Below are 20,270 nucleotides of genomic sequence, written 5' to 3'. Positions count from 1 at the left end.
TCATGGACAAGTTCTTCTTCCTTGCGGGATTTCAGGCAAGATGATCATACCCTCGAAATCACTACTATCTTTGCTATGCTAGATTTGCTCGCTCTTTTGCTATGCCAATGCTACGATGCCTACCACTTGCTTTCAAGCCTCCCAAATTGCCATGTCAAGCCTCTAACCCACCTTGTCCAAGCAAACCGTTGATTGGCTATGTTACCGCTTTGCTCAGCCCCTCTTATAGCGTTGTTAGTTGCAGGTGAAGATTGAAGTTTGTTCCTTGTTGGAACATGGAGATGTTGTTCCTTGTTGGAACATGTTTACTTGTTGGGATATCACTATATATCTTATTTAATTAATGCATCTATATACTTGGTAAAGGGTGGAAGGCTCGGCCTTATGCCTGGTGTTTTGTTCCACTCTTGCCGCCCTAGTTCCCGTCATATCGTTGTTATGTTCCCGGATTTTGCGTTCCTCACGCGGTTGGGTAATAATGGGAACCCCTTGACAGTTCGCCTTAAGTAAAGCTCCTCCAGCAATGCCCAACCTTGGTTTTACCATTTGCCTCACCACCACCTACTTTTCCCTTGGGAGTCGCTCTCTCGAGGGTCATCTTTATTTTAACCCCCCCGGGCCAGTGCTTGTCTAAGTGTTGGTCCGAAATGGGCAGCCTGCGGGGCCACCTCGGGAAAACTTGAGGGCTGGTTTTACTCGTAGCTTGACCTATCCGGTGTTGCCCTGAGAACGAGATATGTGCAGCTCCCATCAGGATGTCGGCGCATCGGGCGGTGTTGCTGGTTTAGTTTTACCCTGTCGAAATGTCTTGTTGTACCGGGATACCGAGTCTGATCGGAATGTCTCGGGAGGAGGTCTATTCCTTCGTTGACCGTGAGAGCTTGTGATGGCCTAAGTTGGGACACCCCTGCAGGGATTTGAACTTTCGAAAGCCGTGCCCGCGGTTATGGGCAGATGGGAATTTGTTAACGTCCGGTTGTAGAAAACCTAAAGTTGACCTTAATTAAAATATATCAACAGCGTGTGTAACCGTGATGGTCTCTTTCCGGCAAAGTCCGGGAAGTGAACACGGTGTTGAAGTTATGCTTGACGTAAGTCGTTTAGGATCACTTCTTGATCATACTTTCTCGAACGTGCTTTGCCTTCTCTTATTGCTCTTATTTGCGTATGTTAGCCACCATATATGCTAGTCGCTTGCTGCAGCTTCACCTCATACTTTTACCTTACCCATAATCTTAAATAGTCTTGATCGCGAGGGTGCGAGATTGCTGAGTCCCTGTGGCTCACAGATACTTCCAAAACCAGTTTGCAGGTGCCGATGTTACCGAGCAGGTGACGCAACCAAGCTCAGGAGGAGCTCGATGAAGATCTTGTCCTTTGTGTTGTTTCGTTTTAGTTGATCAGTAGTGGAGCCCAGTTGGGGTCGATCGGGGACCTTGTCGCATTTGGGGTTCTTCTTTTATTTTGGTTCCGTAGTCGGACCTTGATTGTATTTGGATGTTGTAATGCTTTATTCATGTAATTGTGTGAAGTGGCGATTGTAAGCCAACTATGTACTATTTCCCTTATTAAATTACATGGGTTGTGTGAAGATTACCTCACTTGCGACATTGCTTTCAATGCGGTTATGCCTCTAAGTCGTGCTTCGACATGTGGGAGATATAGCCGCATCGAGGGCGTGACAACTATGAACTATCTACGCACTATCTATGTATCGTTTTTATCTATCATTTAATATATCTATGTACTATCTATCTATCGTTTAATCTATCTATCTATCTATGCATATATGTGTATCGAGTCGTAGTACAAAAGAGAACAAATGTAGCGCGTCTACTGGTGCAACTCGCACGCGCTCTATTTTGCAGCGGCCGCTGGAGCCAGTGCTTTGCGGCGCGCAAAATCTCGCGTAAACGACGCTGTAAACGTTTTTTTTGCGCGACCCGCGCGTGTTGGAGATGCTCTTATGGATGAAAAGGAGAGCTTGCAATAATAAATTAGTCCGACTCATGCTCAATCTGATTTCATATTTGAAACAAGACACAATAAAGTGCAGGTTTAAAAAAGAAAAAAATAAATATTTGAAACAAGAAGCCGATCTAGCCACATCCACAAACAAAGCGAGAGTGTGTGCAGTAGTTTCAACGGTCTGCACACATGTTCATACGAAACTAGCGACAAGTAAATTCCAAGGAAGTATTATATGCACGCGCTCGTCTCCCATCGTCTAGCGCGACCAGCTCTGGTCGGCCGCTCCATCAGTTATTCAGTTGTAGTCGAGGGCTCGAGGCTGACGGGCCACGGCGGCGCGCTGGGAGGACAGTAGTAGACTGGTGATGCCGGCGCCGTGGTATGGTACGCGTACGCTTCCGGCTGGCACGGGGAACCCCGGCGGCGGCGGCGAGACCCGGCTGCTGCTGCTGATGGTGGTAGTCGTTCCCCGCCAATGCAGCGGCCGCGCCATGGCCGACCTACTGACGATGATGCGGCGGCGGCGCCTGCCGCTGCATGTTAGCGAGAACCGCCTCGAGCTGCGCGTCGGCTTGCAGCGCCTGCTCCTGCATGTTAGCGAGAACCGCCTCGAGCTGCGGGTCGGCTTGCAGCGCGGGAGCGTCGACGAGGCTAGGGTCCTTCTTGGTGGGCTTGTGGCGGCGCACGGGGTCCGCCGTGGCCAGCACGCGCACCTCCTCGCTGGCCTCTGTCGGCACCAGATCCACGGCCATCACGCCCTTGTAGTAGGACGAGGACGGGCACTGCTCCGCCCCGTCGGCGGCGCCGAGAACCGGCTGCTGCTGATGGTGGTGGTGGTTGTTCTCCGCCAACGCGGCGGCCGTGCCATGGCCGACGTATTGACAATGGCAATGGTGGTGCCGCTGCATCTCGGCGAGCACCGCCTCGAGCTGTGGGTCCTGCACCGCGGAGACGTCGACGACGCGGCTGCCCGTCTTCTCGCAGCTCTCGCCGGCGGAGCTCTTCTCCATGGGCTTGGGAGGGACGACGGTGTCGACCTTCTTGTCCGTGGCCTTGCTGTCGCGCTTGCGGGAGCTTTTGGGGGGCGCGTCGGTGAGCTGCAGCAGGTCGGCTTGCGAGACCGCGGAGTCGCCGATGAGGGGAGGGTTCTTCTCGCTGCTCCCGCTGGCGGAGCTCTTCTCCATGGGCTTGGGCGGGACGATGTCGTCGACCTTCTTGTCTGTGGACTTGCTGTTGACAACCTTCTTGGTGAGCTGCGGGTCAGCTTGCCGCTGGTGGACCGCAGAGTCACCGACGAGGGGAGGGTTCTTCTGGCTGCTCACACCGGCGGAGCTCTTCTCCATGGGCTTGGGCGGGACGATGTCGTCGACCTTCTTGTCCGTGAACTTGTTGTTGACGACCTTCTTGTCCGTGGACTTGCTGTTGACGACCTTCTTGGTGAGCACCAGGTCGGCTTGCGAGACCGCAGAGTCGCCGATGAGGGGAGGGTTCTTCTCGCTGCTCCCGTTGACGGAGCTCTTCTCCATGGGCTTGGGTGGGACGATGTCGTCGACCTTCTTGTCTGTGGACTTGTTGTTGACGACCTTCTTGTCCGTGGACTTGTTGTTGACGACCTTCTTGGTGAGCTGCGGGTCGGCTTGCCGCTCGTGGACCACAGAGTCACCGACGAGGGGCGGGTTCTTCTGGCTGCTCCCGCTGGCGGAGCTCTTCTCCATGGGCTTGGGCGGGACGATGTCGTCAATCTTCTTGTCCATGGACTTGTTGTTGACGACCTTCTTATCCGTGGACTTGCTGTTGACGACCTTCTTGATGAGCTGCGGGTCGGCTCGCCGCTCCTGAACCGTGGAGTCGCTGACGAGGCGAGGGTCCTTCTTCTTCTTGCTGCCCCCACCGGGGGAGCTATTCCCCGTGGGCTTGGGCGGGACGACGGCATTGATCTTCTTGTATGTGGGCTTGTTGTTGACGCCCTTGCGGGGGGTCTTGGGGCCCGGCATGGTGGGCGCCCGGACCACGGGTGCGTCGTCCTCCTCGCTGCTCCCGCTGTCAGAGCTCCCGCGGGTGCATCTGCGTGAACTCTTGGCGTTGCCCATGGACGGGACTGGTTACCTCCCTCTGTCACTGAAACTCGAGCAACTTATTAGCTAGTGCCGTAGCGGAGGCCGGGGCGGACGGAGGTACGGAGGTGTGGGCGAACTTGGAGGGCTCCTGTTTAGTCCTACTGTGCATATATAGAACGAGACGAAGCCACGTACGAAGGAACTTGGAGGTGGGTGTTGACTCAGATGGGAGTGGCCGAGTGGGACTAGCCGCGTCGTCCCCTTGGTTTTCTTCACCGGCAAGGAAGGAAGGAAGGAACGCACCGAACAAATGGGATCATAAACAATTTGCTACTCTTATAGTACTAACTCTCATCTGCTCTGCTCGTCTTGGCATCTTACGAGCCAGAACAATCCGGCACTGGCTAGTGGGTTGTGGGCGTGCGTCTAGACGGGGGAAGGGAGGCAGGAAGGAACAGCGCAATTCATAACATGATCATTCACAGCGACAACACACACGGAGCACACGGATCACATTTGGAACATGGCCGAGAGGACATCTGGGTGGGTAGGGTAGGGTCGCCTCCGCCTCCGCAGCGAGCTTCTTCCTTCCCTAGGCTTGTTTATTTCTTCAACCAAAATCGATTGAACCAAAATTCGAAAGCCAGGCGATTGATATGTAGCTATTGTGAACAAGAAATAAAAAAATACCCACACAAATGTTCGTGTAAAATCATTCGCATAGCACCTAGACGTGCAATACTTAGGACATGTCTAGACGTGCTTTTAGCAAAACCGTACTCCCACCTTCCATCTATATAGGGTCTAATACGTTTTTCGAGACTAACTTTAACCAAATATTAGAGCAATAATACATGACATGCAACTTACACAAAGCACACCGTTAAATTCGTGTGTGAAAGGAGCTTTCAATGATATAATTTTCACATTATGCATGTCATGTACTCCCTCCATTTTTATATACAAGACCACTATGCAATATACATTTTGCATCTATACAGGGCTATCAACAGTAATCGAAGCAAAGTTAATGATATTTTCTCGTACTAACAACCTGTTTAATAGTTGCATGCATGCAGTCATAATGACAGTCAGCTACTTTCTCCACTCAGTTTTTTTGCATGCATGCGAAGTATTAATGATCCCAGTAAACAAGAAAAAAAGTTGACTTGTAAAACAGGCATTAAATTTTATATTGGTACCTGTAATCTGAGTTTGTGGCCTTGTATACAAAAATGAAGGGAGTACTATTAATCTTGTCAATAGTCAAAGGCGGTCTTAAAAAATGCATTAGGCCCTATATAGATGGAAGGAGGGAGTAACTTAAATAGCGAAGCAGTCCCATGCATATACTACTCTCAGCTAGTGAGTGCGTTACCATAAGCATTAATTAGAGCTGGAGCCTTTTGGATGATGAATGTGTGGTTGACCCACCAATCTTTGACATATTTACTACAAGGATGTTGCTCTCCCGGAATGATATGGTCCCTAATTTTTTTGCACCCGCCGCGACCCAGAGTTTAGCTTCAAGCTTGATGTTGTTGAGCAAGATTGTTGAAGGAGATGACTCGTTGCGGAAGACCCTCCCGTTTCATTCATTTCAAATAGCCCAAGATATTAGCATGGTAAGGGAAGCCCCGGGGCCTTGCGATTTGGTATGGTGATGTTGGAGCGGTTGACCCACCAATCTTTGACATATTTACTCGAGATGCCATGTAGAAGTGTCAAGGTGCTCAAAATGTAGCCATTCATTGACCAAATTCCAAAGGCGAATGGTGAATCTACATTTGTAGAAGAGGTGGGCGCCAGACTCTTGCACTCCCTTGCAGAGGGGGCAAAGGTCGCAATTTGGCCATCCACACTTTGCCAATCTGACGGCTTCCCAAATCCTATCTTGGATAGCCAACCACGTGAAGAACTTCACTTTAGGTGGCGCCTAGGCTTTCCACACCTCATGTGGCATCAGAGAGTCTATAGAGCCCATGAATTGTGCCAAGTAAGCGGTTGCCAACGAGTATTGCACATTCTCTGTGTGCTTCCAGATGATTCAATCCTCGATGTGCTCCACAAGATGGAAGCCATTGATGAGAGTCTAAAGGTTTATGAATTGCCTAATGTGCTCGACGATAAAGCTTCTCGTGATCTTAATCTTGAAGATCCATGCATCATTGAGGAGCGCATCCTTGACTTTTCAATTTTTTCTCGAGGATGCCTCGAAGATAAGAGGCGCGATTTCCTTAGGCTTCCGGTCTTGAACCCATGGAGCTTCCCAGAAGGGGGTCCTCGCCCCATTACCAACCGTGATTGTTGTGCATGCGTAGAAGAGGTTGAGGTCCATCCCATCGCAAGGATTTCCCATGCCGACCCAATATTCTCGTTGGTTCCTTCCACTCGAGCCAAGGCTATCTCAGTCTTAGGGCTCTCGCAAATTTTTGTTGTGTTTAGTACTCCGAGACCTTCCCTCTGAAAAGGCCGGCAGACCATGCCCTAATTGTCTTGTCCGCGCGCGGACCAAAGAAATGCCCTCGCAATTTTATTTGTGTTGTGTAGTGTAGCTATGTAGGATGCTCGTGGGGACAACCAAGCGGTGTGATGCAGTAAACCACTTGCGAGGCGAGGCAAGATTTGACAAGTGTGGTGGGCCCAATGGTTGTTACCCTCCCAAGGAATGGAATGAGCCTTGCACTTGCACTTGCACTTGGCACCAGTCGTCCTGTCCGCCCCGGTCCTTATTTCTCAGGATAACGTGCATGCATGATTGGCTTTTTGACGCGGCAAATATTGCATCGGGCTGAGACCAGACGCGGCCATCGTCTGCTTGATCGGCGAGGAAACGAAAGAACGCACTGAGATGATAAAAAAATAATTGTTGCTAACCTTCTACAGTAGTAGTGACTAGTGCTGGAGCAGCAGTTGGTCCCACAGAAGGTGGCAGTAATAACACCGCTCCGCCTCCGCCAGTGAGTGATACAGTAGATGTGAAACAAATTGGACAGTAGGTATGATTATTTTTCTCCACGTCGTGCATGCATGATTAGCATCGCGTGGGCCACTTGGGCCAGAATGGAGCTGCGGAGCGACCGCGTGCAGCGGACCTTATTTTTTTTTGCAAATGTGGAGGCAGTTCGATCGGTCATGGGCCCATTGCTCAAAACAGAAGGTAACCAAGGCGGAGCACTGCAGTGTCCACGCCGTTGTACATCATTTTTGCTTTTTTATTCCCTTTCCTTTGGACTTGTATCTCTTCTATGTACTTCCTTCGTAAACTAATATAAAAGTGTTTAGATCGCTAAAGTAGTAATCTAAACTCTTTTATATTAGTTTACAGAGGAAGTACATTCCTAGTAGTGGAGTACTAATCTTTAGTGCATATGCAGAGCCCTGCTGTTCCGTTTCAGAAAAAAAGAAAAGAAAAAAGTTTCAGTGCTGATTAAGATGCTGGATTTGTTAAAGGTCAGTCAGTACGGGGGCATGTGCCTTTTTTTATACTGGTTGGTTATGGCTGTTGGGAGTGGGGAGTGCAATTTAATAAGACCGATCGAGATCTTATATATGTACTCCCTCTGTCTTTGTCTGGAAATACTTATCATCAAAATGGATAAAAAAAGATGTCTTTTTATTCATTTTGATGACAAGTATTTTTGGACGGAGGGAGTATAAAACAACAAGTGCTAGCACATAATCCATACCTGATTTGCTGGATAGCAGAGAATGTTTTATAACCACAAGCATGTTGATAGAGTAACTGTCCAAGCCGCCTACGTAGTTGTAATCTATAAATGATCATCAAACTATGTTTTTTAGGAAGTAAAAAGGTAGCACTGGGTTGGTGTGGTATGTAGAACTGAATGCTATTGTATACTGTATACAGTTGACAGGTTCAGCAAATGGAAAAGGATGGTTCTTCGAGTGATATCAGCAATCGCACTTCATCTCGTTTTACAAAAGAAAAAAGGAAGATCTTAGAAGGAAGCAAGTGAATCTAAAGAAAATGAATCTGAGAAATCAATAGCTGATATGCAAAAGAAAAAGAAGAGGTGTGTAAAGAAAATTAAGACATCAGAAAGGGAAAAAAACAATCAAAGCCAGCAAAACTGTCGGGACCAGCTTTGAAAGTGAAGATTTACAGTCAAAGAGGAAGAAGAAATGCAACGCGCGAGAGCAAGTGCAGATGCGGCAGTCACAAAACTGCAGCAATAAGAGCATCTCCAACAGAAGCGCTATATGAGCGCCGCGCGGTATAAAAACTGTTTTTAGCGCGCGCGGACCCGGTTTGGAATCTCCAGCGGCCGCACAAAAAGCGCGCGTGCGCTATAACTAATGCTGCGCGCATCAAAAAGGCATCGCGCGCAGCATATTTAGTGTGCCCGGTCGCGCGCGCTGCAAATTCTGGGCTGCTGCAGATGGGACCGCTTGATTGGGACCGTTGGACTCGCGCGCGCAGCATATTTTGCAGCGCTTGTTGGAGCAAACGTCTTCTAGCGCCCTAAAAAAATTTACTTGCGCGCTGTAAACCTGTTTTTTGGGCGCCGCGCATTGGGCGGATGTTGGAGATGCTCTAAACAGAGCAGCGGCAGCATGACAACCCAACCCACTTTGACGCAACGCTGATGATCTTTCTTTTTTCTTTTTTTGGAAACAACGAGCCTCCTCACTTACCTAATTCAGTGCAATGTGTACATTCAGTGCCCAATGCATCTATTTTTTCACCAGGGAAATACGAACATGAAGGAGTAACACTGCATAGTCAGGACCGGAACGAATGCTCTGCCGATTTAACAGCGGCCAGCTTTGTACAATAAGAAGGCAGTGCAATAATATGCAGGTTCAAAATTGGAAACAAGGCAATAATATGCGGCCAGCTTTGACCAACTCACTTGAGTTTATAACACAAATGCATTTTTTCAGATCGCCAACATATTTTGAACACATGCTTAGTTAACACACGCACTGCACAGAAAAGAAACAAGTAATGTCATGGCTAGTCCACAAATATTTGCATTAGCATCACCAGTTGTCAATGCAAGAGCATGACCCTTGTTTCGTTTCATTCAGCCTGGTTCCATCATTCAAACAAATATCTCTGCTGTAAATCTTCGACAGATACTTGAAAGTAGATTGAAAACCAGCATGCATCCGAAGATTACCGACAATTTTTATTGGTACTATTTTAGTGCCTTAGAAAAATTTTACTTGCACAACTCATCACAGCAATAAAACAGAGCAGCAGCAGAAGATTCCCCAGTTCCTATGCAGCTATTGACACGAAGGACTTGGGATTCCATGCCAGCCATTGACACGAAGGACTTGGGATTCCATGCCCAGTTCCTACACTTCTCCCCTGAATTCCTATCTACTACTGCACAACATCACGAATGCACAACGAAGCAAAAGAGAGCATGCCAGTATCATTAAGTCATGGATAGAAACAGAGAACAAATCGGTTAAAGCTCTTGGCAGAAAATGCTTGCGTGACAAAAAAACAGCTAGCACGAAGCAAAGGTGACGACGGAGTGCAGCAGCATCTGCTGGCTGTGCTATTGAATAAGCCTTCAGAGCTCATAGACTGCCATTGTCCCCTCGATGTCAGATGCAGCCCACACGCCGAGTGCGCCGGGCAAAGGTAGCGACCAATGGTAAGCGCATCTCTGAGAAGGCACGGTCTGGCTCCTCCACGCCTCGGGAATCGGCGGTGCGCTCGGCGTAACAGGTGTTACTGGGCTTTCCTCTGGTGTGTCCGAAGCGAACAAGCCGGAAGTAGCCTGAAAGGTTCGGTTGGAGAAATTGAGATGATCATGCAGTGCATCGTACATCAGATGGTTCATAGCTGGTGGCCTACTATCTAGCAGTTGAGAAATGGAGGTAAATACTAACATGATGTGGGTGTACTCTGGGTGTGGGTGTTTGGGCACAAACAACATCAGTTACAAGAAATGGATAGCTCAGCAGCTCACCTACCTAATTTGGTGCAATGTGTACATTCTGTGTCCTATGCAGCTATTGTTTCCCCAGCGAAAGACAAACATGAAGGAATAACTGCATCAATAGGACCGAAACGAATGCTCGACCGATCTAACAGAAGCCAGCTCTGTATTTCCTACCACCATCATTAGATCTATAGTATGATTCATTTTATCATCGCAATTTTGATGGACAATCGACTTATTAGTCTGAAAATAATGGTACCTGGCCGCGGTTCTTGGTTTCCTGAGAAGCTGCAGTTTCTCCTTCGGACACTGTTTTTTCAGTTTTTATCTTCACATGCTTCTGTGTTAGTTGATGCAGCAAACAGCAGAGCTTCTCTGGATCCATTCTCCCGACCACTATCACCTCTGCTGCCTCCGCCACCAAATCAGCTCTCTCCACCCCTTCGCAACCTTGAAGGCTAATAGTTAGGTCATTCGCAAAGGCAGTGCAGCAGAAGACATGCGCAACAATCACACATAAAAATAGATGTATACTGTCAGTCTATCACAAAGAGATGCTGATTTCCGCAACTTGCATATGTACCTTCTGAAAGGGCGATCTGTTTCACCCCATCGTTGATCTTCTTGATGCAACCATTGCACTGGCAGTGCATGATGATCTTCAGAACACAAGTCTTTGACTCATTGTCCTTGTGTTGGTTCCTGCCACACGTTCACAAGAACCTCTCAATCTGTAAACAAGGGACTTGCTGTGCCATGGATGTGTATGCCAGTTTATATGCTCGAAAGAACATACCCTTGCCATGATCAATTAGATCATGTCTCGAGCTTGGCCGTGATACATCAGCTCTCCAGGAAGGGCACGATTGTAGTATGGTGAAAAGGAGAGCTCAAACAAGAAGGTTAGCTGTTGATGTGGTTGGTCACCACCTTCTTGACACTGTTATGGTGAAAAGGAGAGCTTGCAATACTAACTTAGTTCGAGTCATGCTCAATCCGACTTCAGATAATCATTAGTAACTAACCAAAAAAGAAATAAATATTTGAAACAAGGCAATGCAATAAAATGCAGGTTTACAATTGTACAAGTAATTTGAAAATACAGGTTTTATCTGGAAACACACACATTTTTATAAACAAAGATGAAGAAGAAAGTCAGTAGCTTGCCATTGCAACAAACAGTTGTGAGCTTCTTTCTGTGTTCTCATTCTCCTTTCTGCAGTTTAACAGCACATTGACCATGAAGTGTTCAGATGTAATTCTGACAGAGTTAGGTTAGCAGCAAATCTGCATTAAATTGTGAGTTGTCGGTTTGATCCACCCACTATTGTTTGACAGGTGCATTGTTTTTAGATCTCCAACATTTTGAACACATGCACTGCACAATAAAGAAACGAAAAAGAAAGGGAGGCTTGCCTGAAATATGTGAACATAATACCTGTTATAGTTTGTCCGGAATATTTGCATTAGCATCATCAGTTGTCAATGCAAGAGCATGAGCCTTGTTTCATTTCATGCAGCCATTCAAATAAATATCTCTGCTGTAAATCTTCACCGTATACTTACAAGAAGAATGAAAACCAGCATGCATCTGAAGATTACTGACAATTTTTACTGGTATTTTAGGGCATTAGACTAAATTTACTTGCACAACTCATCGCAGCAATAAAACAGAGCAGCCGTCCAGCCAGCCCATTGACACGTAGGACACGGGATTCCATGCCCGGTTCCTACACTTCTCCCCTGGATTCCTATTTACTATTGCACAACATGACAATCTAACCCGCATTGATGCAAGCAATGCTGATGATTGTACAAAGCATCGCGGATTAACAACGAAGCAAAAGAGAGCATGCCCGTGTCATTAAGCCACGGGTAGAAACAAAGAACACGCAGGTTAAAGCTCTTGGCAGAAAATACTTGCGTCACAACAAATCAGCTAGCACAAAACGAAGGTGACGACAGAGTGCAGCCTGCTTCTGCTGACTGTGCTGTTGAATAAGCCTTCAGAGCTCGTACACCGCCATTGTCCCCTCGATGTCAGACGCTGCCCACACGCCGAGTGCGCCGGGCAAAGGTAGCGACCAACGGTAAGCGCATCTCTGGGAAGGCACGGTTTGGCTCCTCCATGCCTCGGGAATCGGCGGTGCGCTCGGCATAACAGGTGTTACTGGGCTTTCCTCTGGTAAGTCCGAATCGAACAAGCCGGAAGTAACCTGAAAGGTTCAGTTGGAGAAATTGAGATGATCATGCAGTGCATCATAAATCAGATGGTTCATAGCTGGTGACCTACTATCTTCCTACCCGGCGTGTAGCAGTTGAGATGTGGAGGCAAATACGAACATGATGTGGGTGTTTGGGCACAAACAACATCGATTACAAGAAATGGGTAGCTCAGCAGGTCACCTACCTATTTTGGTATGATGTGTACATTCTGTGTCCTACTCCTATGTACCTATTGTTTCCCCAGCGAAAGACGAATATGAAGGAATAACTGCATCAATAGAACCGAAACAAATGCTCGACCGATTTAACAGCAGCCAGCTTTGTATTTCCTACCACCATCATTTGACTATATAGTATGATTTATTTTAACATTGTGATTTTGATGTACGATCGACTTATTAGCCTGAAAACAATGGTACCTGGCCAAAGCGGTTCTTGGTTTCCCGAGAAGCTGCAGTTTCTCCTTCAGATACGGCTCTTTTGGTTTCTATCTTCACATGCTTCTGCGTTAGTTCATGCAGCAAGCAGCAGAGCTTCTCTGGGTCCATTCTCCCGACCACTATCACCTCTGCCGTCTCCGCCACCAGGTCAGCCCTCTCCACCCCTTCATAACCATGAAGGCCAAAATTTAGATCATTCACAAAGGCAGTGCAACAGAAGACATGTGCAATAATCACACATAACAACAGATGTATACTATCACTCTATCACAAAGAAATGCTCATTTAAGCGACGTGCATATGTACCTTCTGAAAGGGCGATCTCTTTCACCCCGTCGTTGATCTTCTTGATGCAACCATTGCACTGGCAGTGCATGCTGACCTTCAGAACATAAGTCTTTGACATGTTGTTCTCGTATTGTTCCTGTCAGATATTCATAAGAACACCTCAATCTCAAAACAATATGAAGAACTACTTGTACCATGGATCTGTATATACGTTTAGATGCTCGAAAAACATACCTTTGCCATGATCATTTAGACCTTGTCTTAAGCCTGGTGGTGATACTTGATTCTCCAGAAAGAGTGTGATTGTAGTATGATATACAGAGAGCACAAAGGTGGAGCACAAACGAAAAGGTAGCTATTGTTGTGGTTGGTCATCACCTTCTTGACATTCTTGTAGGTGAAAAGGAGAGCTTCCAATAAGAAATTAGTTCGAGTCAATCTGACTTCAGATTATCAGTAGTAGCGAAAAAAGAACAACATCAATATTGAAAAAAAGGCAACGCAATAAAATGCAGGTCTAAAATTGTACAAGTAATTTGAAAATACAGGTTTTTATGAAAACACATAAAATTTAAAAATAGATTAAGAAAAGTCAGTAGTTTGCCATTGCAACAAGCAGTTGTGAGCTTCTCTCTGTGTTTTCATTTTTTTTCTGCAGTTAAACAACACATTGACCATGGAGTCTTCAGATATTATTCTGACAGAGTTAGGTCAGCTGTTAATCTGCACTAAATTGTGAGTTGTTGGTTTTGATCAACTCACTTATGTTTAACAGGTGGATTGTTTTGGATCTCCAACATTTTAAATTAATTATTAGTTTACGCATGTACTGCACAGAAAAGAACAAAAAAGAAAGAGAGGCTTGCCTGCAATTTGTGAACATAACGGCCATAGTTTGTCCAGAATATTTGCATTGGCGTCACCAGTTGTCCATGCAAGAGCATGACCCTTGTTTCATTTGATGGAGCCTGGTACCATCATTCAAACAAATATCTCTTCTGTAAATCTTCACAGATACTTGAAAGAAGAATGACAACCAGCATGCATCCGAAGATTACTGACAATTTTTATTGGCATTTAGGGCCTTAGAATAAATTTAGCAACCCAAAGGCTACAGAAACCATCTCACTATGTTGGGTGCAGTCTTTCCCCCACTCATATTGTGTCTGAAAAACCTACACTGCTACTTTGTACGCTTGTGCTTAGGTTTGAGGCGTATAACCTTTCTCACCATTGCAGACCTTTTCTGTTTCCTTCCATCTGAAAATATGTCAGACAAGACGAGGCTTTCGCTTTCAGGCTTGTAGCTAGGATCAAACCGAAGTAGTTCCTCCTCTGCAAGTTTTCCAATCCTCATGTTTCCATGGATCTCACATTCTCTCCTAAGAGAAGCCCAGACCACACTATTTGCTTTGAAAGGCATGTTCTGGATAAAACGGTAAGCATCGTCAAGCCGTCCATCTCTTGCAAGGAGATCAGCCATGCAAGCATAATGCTTAATATCTTGTTCTACACCATACTTGCCCACCATGGAATTAAATATCTCAAACCCTTGTGTCACTAAGGCACCGCGGCTGCATGCACACAACACTGCCGTGAAAGTGATCTTATCAGGATGGAGCCCGAGCGATCTCATTTCATCAAAAAGCATAATAGCTTTCTCACCAGAATTGTGATGAGCTAGTCCGCCTATCATAGCATTGAACAACTCCACGGTCTTAAATATGTCATCCACACCACAAAACACATCCATGGCTGTCTGTATGAACCCATGCTTGGCATACATGTCAACTAAGGCAGTAGCAAGTCTTGCATCTGTGCTGATCAGCTCATTATGCATCACACGATGATGAAGCCTCTTTGCAACATCGAACGTACGGTACTGAATACAAGCTGAAAGAACTTTAACTACTGTGACTCCATCTGCCTCAATTCCTGCCTCCTCCATCTCCTCAAATAACATCAATGCCTCCTTAGATCTGCCAAACTGCACAAACCCACCAATAAGAGCCGTCCATGCGACCAAATCCTTCTCTGGCATCTCATTAAATAACGCTCTAGCCATCTCGAGCTCCCTAGACCTGGCATACCCTGACACCATCATGGTCCATAACCTCACGTCCCTTGCCTTCTCCCCTGCCAAATCAAACACCTTCCTGGCAAGCACCAGCCCCCTGCACTTCACATACATGTCCACCAGCACGATCGCCACCTGTTGTGACTGAAACGCTGCAGCCCGAAGCGCTCTCATGGCAACCGCGTGCAACGCTTTTGCCACCCTCAAATCCTTCAGCCCCACACATGCGCCTGACAACGCCGTGATGGTCCACCCATCCGGCCGCAATCTTCCCTCCACCATAACCTTGAATACTCCGAAAGCATCGCCAACACAGCACGAGTTCGCATATGAACCGATCAGAGTGTTGAATGATACGGTGTCCCTCGCTGGCATTTCATCGAACAGCCTGCGTGCCAGAGAGGGTAAACCGAAGGACGCATAGAAGTGGAGCAGGGAGTTGGCGACGAAGAGGTCGGAGGCGTAGCCGGACTTGACGAGGAAGGCGTGGGCGGAGAGCCCGGGGGAGGGGGACGCGTGGTGGGCGCAGGCCGCGAGGGCGGCCGAGAGGGAGTGGGAGTTTGGGACGGCCTCCGCCTGCGTCTCCAGGGAGCGACGGAGTTTGGGACGGTCGCGCAGGATTCGGAGGAAGAGGCGGAGCGAGGCGAGGTGGTGCCCCGAGCGGAGGTGCGGGCGTAGGAGGCGCGAGGCGGCGTGCGCCGGGAGCGGGAGCCCGAGGAGGAGGAGCTGCGCGTGCGCCTGGAGCGAGGGCCGGCGGCGGAGGGACGCGAGGAGGGAGAGGTGGAGGAAGCCTCCCGGGGCGGCGGCCGCGACGGCGCTGCCGGCCCGGCGGAACCTCGACAGGCGAGGCCTCGTCGCCGTCGGCGTGGATGCCGCCGGAGTGGCGGGGGCAGACGCGCCGCCGCTCATCTGGCGTTTGAATCAGACACGTAGACGTGGGCTTGGAGGTCATTGCCTGAAGCCCATCTGAACAGAAGTATGGGCCTCCGCGAGCAAACGCCAACCCAGATAGACGCCACTCTGCCTCCTCCGGTCCTCCCCCAAACCCTCACCGCCGCAACCTCGACGCCGCCGGCGGGAAAGTTCACCGGATTCCATGGACTACGACAGGTAAGCAAGCGACACCCTGAACACTCCCCTCCTCTCGCAACTTGCCCGCCCTTCCTCCCGTTCCGGCATCTAGCTATAATTTTAGTAGAGATTTTGGGCCGCTCCACTGATTTTTCATGTATTCCGGTCTCATGTACGGTGTCATCTGATGGCAGGCTGAACTCCCCGAGCACGTCGGCGATCACGCTGGAACTGATGGGCCACCGCCTGCATATTTCTCAGGTCGTCATGCTCCGTGACGCGATGTGCTTTCCTAGCTTCTTCTTTGCTGCCACTCTCATGAAGTCTGAATTTTTCGCTGTCTGCAGGACCCCAATTCGAAGCACCTCGGCACGACGGTATGGGACGCGTCGATGGTGTTCGCAAAATTCCTGGTAATAGCCTGCTGTTAGTTCCGAGCTCTCTTTTACAGTTCTGCATTTTGTAAGCTTGATTTGTTAGTGCTAATGTAGCAGTCTGACTTTATATCTGCAGGAAAAGAATAGCAGGAAAGGTAGGTTTTGTCCATCCAAGCTGAAAGGGAAAAGGGCGATCGAGTTAGGAGCTGGTTGTGGTCTAGCCGGGCTTGGTAAGCTGGATCTCATTGTCCTTTCAGAGATATCTATGATCTTGGAGGTTTTCTCTCAAGGGAAATAATATATGCTTCTCATTCAGGTATGGCATTGCTTGGTTGTGACGTTGTTACAACTGACCAGGTTGAGGTGCTCCCGCTGCTCATGAGGAATGTTGAACGCAATAAATCGTGGATTGCGCAGTCTAATCCCGACTCAGGTTTGTTATCAAAGAAAGCACCATTCATATATGTAATTTAGGATACTGTGATGATATTCTCATCATTACATGTTCTGAATGCATAGACCTTCTGTTATGCTTCTCAGTGATTAGCTAAATTTTACTCTTTAGTATAGGATACTCACCACACTTGGATATTCCTAGTTCTTACAAAGTGTATTTTGCAAATAGGTTCCTTTGGCTCAGTTACGGTTGCAGAATTGGATTGGGGGAATAAAGAACATATCAGAGCCGTTGAGCCTCCATTCGATTACATCATTGGGACTGATGTTGTAAGCTTTCTGACGCAGCACTTGTGTTTGGTGCAAGTTTTTCCCTCAAGTTGTTTCTCCTGATTTCATATTATGCAAGATTATGTGCTGAATCGAATTGACTGATCTTAGAAACATTGCCCATGATCTCTGCGTAATCGAATTGATAACTTTTTATAGGGAACCTCTTAAGTATTTACCTAACTTAATTAATATTTTTAATAGGGAACCTCTCAAGTATTTACCTAACTGAAGAAGAAAAACTTGGTCACAATACAGATTCTTTTTGAACGGAAAACTGTAGAGGACGCCCCACATTACAGATTCTTGGGAATATTTATCCATGGATGTTATGAAAAATAGGCATACCCTATGAGTTGAAATCGAAATGCTGAGAACATAGTGAAATTGAAACGCAGATGACAGACATTCGACATACTATCAATATACAATACAGAGACCTGCCACTTCATCATATCCTTAGACAACACAGAGACTTACCACTTCATCTTTTGTGTGTTTTGAAGGTTTATTCAGAACATCTATTGCAACCTCTACTGGAGACAATTATTGCACTATCTGGTCCTAAGACGAAAGTACTGGTATGTGATTTCCCCTGTCCAAGTAGCATTATTTTATAACCCTGTAGAAAAGATCAGTAAAAGAGCACAGCTGAGTAACTGTTTGATAAGCAGCTAGGATACGAGATCCGTTCCACCACTGTCCATGAGCAGATGATGGAGATGTGGAAAATCAACTTTAATGTGAAAACTGTATCCAAGTCAAAGGTACATATCTTGATTATTGTTTTCCCTCCACCTATTTGAAGCAGCACTAAAGATGGTTTCTGAATTATTGCACAGATGGATGCTAAATATCAACATCCTAGCATAAATCTTTACATGATGGACCTCAAGGCTTCATCAGTCCCTGAGGCCGGACCCAACGGCAATGGGAACACCGAGGAGGAGGATGACGATGCCTCCAACCCAGGAGAAGACGAAGATCCAGGAGTGAAGACTGAACCTTGTACGGCTTCAAAAGAAGACATGGACGACTGGGAAATCAGAAGGTCCGGGGCCATGGCTGCAAGACTTCTCAAGGATGTCAGGTTAACATGAGTTTAGATCTGTTGAACTCTACCCAGTTGGTGTTGTACTTTTCTGTGTGTGCGTGGGAACATGGTGGTGTTGTTGTCTTGAACATTTATTCTCGAATTACAGTTTAATCTGCTGGCCCTATTGAGTTGCTATATGATGCAAAGTTGATGTTATGTACTGTGTTGAAATAAACGAAGCAAGAGAGAATGTGGAGAAGCTTTATTACCATTCATCCAGGCTGATTTAGGGATTGTTCAACAAATATGGTATAGCTGTCAAGTTGCCATAAAACAACTATGGTGCAGATGTTGTGAAACTGTGATGAATGGAATGGGTCATAAAAGATGAGATGACACCACTCGTCAACAGAGAGGTTGTAGGTGATATTCATAAGCCGGAACATAATCCTATCACTGGAAGAGTTGGGCGCTCTTTGATGTGCCTTAGTGCTGTTGGGTTTCTTAAAGCTCTTTCAAAATATAAGGTCTGTTAATTTTTTTTAAAGTCAAACCTTTTAAATTTGATATAATTTATAGAGTAATATAGCAAAATTCATAATATCAACAGTATGATTAAAGTCATCATGAAATTAATTTCCATACTTTTTTGTTTAATATTGTGGATGTCGATAATTTTTGCCTGAACTTGTTCAGAGTTAAAGAATTTTGACTTTCCAAAAAACTAATACTCCTTATATTTTGGAACTGATGGAATATTTAATTTGGCGGGTGGGAGAGATGATGAAGTGCCTTTTATTTTTATTTATAATGTGGTGATTTGATGGGCCTTTCGTAGTGTAGTTCTGTGTTATCTGCTAACCAACATATATTTGTGTTATCTGCTAACCAAGCTGGTCTTTACTATTTCCCTTTGCAACCCTGGAACATCTAACCGCAGCCAAGAGTGATCACAGCCCGATTTTGCTCAAGACTGACTTGGAGACAGGCAGCCAACGGACGATAGGGAGGAAACCATTCCGATATGAGTGTGCATGGGAGTCGGATGAGCGCTTCAAAAAAACGGTGGATGAGGCATGGAATGGAAACGGCCCTGCGACGACACTAGCTGACTTGGCCAACAAGTTGCAAGATGTCTCGGCTTCAATGACACGGTGGAGCAAGAGGACTTTCGGCTCGGTACGTCAGGAGATGCGGGGGTTACGCCGGCAGCTCGCTGAGCTTAGAGCAGATCCGTTGCGAACGGGGCCAGGGCAGGAAGAGGAGAGGGTTATAGCTCGCTTGATTGAGTTAGCATACAGGGAGGAAATAATGGCAAAACAACGCTCTCGGATCATGTGGCTTGCTGAAGGCGATAGCAATACTAAGTTCTTCCAACGGAAAGTGAGTGCTCGGCAGGCAAAAAACAGGATCGTCAAACTGGAACGAGGTGACGGAACAATGTGCACTGACCCGAGCGAGCTGGCAGGTATGGCCACAGAGTTTTATAAAAACTTATATTCATCAGAGGGTACTATTGGTATGGAGGAGGTGAATGCTCGCCTTAATGCAGATTATAGCAGAGATGAAGTTAAAGATGCTTTGTTTCAAATGTTTCCAACCAAGGCACCTGGCCCAGACGGTTTTCCCGCACACTTTTTTCAAAAACATTGGGACTTCTGTGGTGATGAGGTTACAAGGATGATCATTCGAGTGCTTGATGGAGTTGATTCTCCGGAGGAGATTAATAACACATTCATCGTCTTAATTCCCAAGATCTCCAGTCCAAAAGTTTTAGGACAATTTCGGCCAATAAGCCTCTGTAACGTAATCTATAAGATTGCGTCAAAGGTCTTAGCTAACCGGCTGAAATTAATTCTCCCCGACATTATCTCCAAAGAGCAGTCTGCTTTTGTCCCTGACGTCTCATTACAGACAATTTTATCACGGCCTATGAGTGTTTGCATTATATGAAAACAAGAAGGGTGATGGGGAACAGGTTCTATGCGCTTAAGCTGGATATGATGAAGGCATATGACCGCTTGGAGTGGCCGTATCTAAAAGCGGTTATGATTAAACTAGGGTTCAGCCCTAG

General features: G+C 46.8%; 4 protein-coding genes across 4 annotated transcripts; 1 reads left to right on the top strand and 3 right to left on the bottom strand.

Moving 5' to 3' along the window:
• Nucleotides 1-9,159: 9,159 nt before the first annotated feature.
• On the bottom strand, nucleotides 9,160-11,378 carry LOC125517043 (uncharacterized). Its single transcript, XM_087529034.1, has 4 exons — nucleotides 10,752-11,378; nucleotides 10,539-10,657; nucleotides 10,215-10,405; nucleotides 9,160-9,790 (listed from the first exon to the last, which is right to left on the bottom strand). The coding sequence occupies exons 2-4, from the start codon at nucleotides 10,606-10,608 to the stop codon at nucleotides 9,581-9,583; spliced, it is 471 nt and encodes a 156-aa protein (XP_087385160.1). The 5' UTR covers nucleotides 10,609-10,657; nucleotides 10,752-11,378; the 3' UTR covers nucleotides 9,160-9,580.
• Nucleotides 11,379-11,529: 151 nt separating this feature from the next.
• Nucleotides 11,530-13,282, bottom strand: LOC125515463 (heavy metal-associated isoprenylated plant protein 5). Its single transcript, XM_048680933.2, has 4 exons — nucleotides 13,144-13,282; nucleotides 12,928-13,045; nucleotides 12,601-12,785; nucleotides 11,530-12,171 (listed from the first exon to the last, which is right to left on the bottom strand). The coding sequence occupies exons 1-4, from the start codon at nucleotides 13,156-13,158 to the stop codon at nucleotides 11,962-11,964; spliced, it is 528 nt and encodes a 175-aa protein (XP_048536890.2). The 5' UTR covers nucleotides 13,159-13,282; the 3' UTR covers nucleotides 11,530-11,961.
• Nucleotides 13,283-13,953: 671 nt separating this feature from the next.
• LOC147966698 (pentatricopeptide repeat-containing protein At1g31430-like) lies at nucleotides 13,954-15,924 on the bottom strand. The gene has a single exon (XM_087529033.1). It carries the CDS (start codon nucleotides 15,893-15,895, stop codon nucleotides 14,093-14,095), a length of 1,803 nt encoding a protein of 600 aa, XP_087385159.1. The 5' UTR covers nucleotides 15,896-15,924; the 3' UTR covers nucleotides 13,954-14,092.
• Nucleotides 15,925-15,945: 21 nt separating this feature from the next.
• LOC125515464 (S-adenosyl-L-methionine-dependent methyltransferases superfamily protein) lies at nucleotides 15,946-18,412 on the top strand. The gene is made up of 9 exons (XM_048680934.2): nucleotides 15,946-16,096; nucleotides 16,252-16,318; nucleotides 16,405-16,470; nucleotides 16,571-16,664; nucleotides 16,751-16,867; nucleotides 17,060-17,160; nucleotides 17,667-17,741; nucleotides 17,835-17,927; nucleotides 18,003-18,412. The coding sequence occupies exons 1-9, from the start codon at nucleotides 16,083-16,085 to the stop codon at nucleotides 18,258-18,260; spliced, it is 885 nt and encodes a 294-aa protein (XP_048536891.2). The 5' UTR covers nucleotides 15,946-16,082; the 3' UTR covers nucleotides 18,261-18,412.
• The last annotated feature ends 1,858 nt before the right edge of the window (nucleotides 18,413-20,270 follow it).

This window comes from Triticum urartu, chromosome 6A (assembly GCF_056163025.1).
Source record: "Triticum urartu cultivar PI428250 chromosome 6A, HENAU_Tu73, whole genome shotgun sequence".
Taxonomy (NCBI): domain Eukaryota; kingdom Viridiplantae; phylum Streptophyta; class Magnoliopsida; order Poales; family Poaceae; genus Triticum; species Triticum urartu.
The sequence above is the reverse complement of the archived record's forward strand: the minus strand, read 5'-3'. Positions and strand labels throughout refer to the sequence as shown.

What these genes read in the sequence shown, in the direction of transcription:
- LOC125515463 (XM_048680933.2), bottom strand. An exon ending in AGAGATCGCCCTTTCAGAAG is followed by an intron (nt 12,786 to 12,927) that starts GTACATATGCAC and finishes ATGGTTATGAAG; the next exon opens with GGGTGGAGAGGGCTGACCTG. An exon ending in CCAAGAACCGCTTTGGCCAG is followed by an intron (nt 12,172 to 12,600) that starts GTACCATTGTTT and finishes TGAACCTTTCAG; the next exon opens with GTTACTTCCGGCTTGTTCGA.
- LOC147966698 (XM_087529033.1), bottom strand. Translation starts at nt 15,895, where the DNA reads ATGAGCGGCGGCGCGTCTGCCCCCGCCACTCCGGCGGCATCCACGCCG.
- LOC125517043 (XM_087529034.1), bottom strand. Translation starts at nt 10,608, where the DNA reads ATGCACTGCCAGTGCAATGGTTGCATCAAGAAGATCAACGATGGGGTG. An exon ending in ACAGATCGCCCTTTCAGAAG is followed by an intron (nt 10,406 to 10,538) that starts GTACATATGCAA and finishes TTAGCCTTCAAG; the next exon opens with GTTGCGAAGGGGTGGAGAGA. An exon ending in AAACCAAGAACCGCGGCCAG is followed by an intron (nt 9,791 to 10,214) that starts GTACCATTATTT and finishes CGAACCTTTCAG; the next exon opens with GCTACTTCCGGCTTGTTCGC.
- LOC125515464 (XM_048680934.2), top strand. An exon ending in TTGTGGTCTAGCCGGGCTTG is followed by an intron (nt 16,665 to 16,750) that starts GTAAGCTGGATC and finishes CTTCTCATTCAG; the next exon opens with GTATGGCATTGCTTGGTTGT. An exon ending in GTCCTAAGACGAAAGTACTG is followed by an intron (nt 17,742 to 17,834) that starts GTATGTGATTTC and finishes TTTGATAAGCAG; the next exon opens with CTAGGATACGAGATCCGTTC.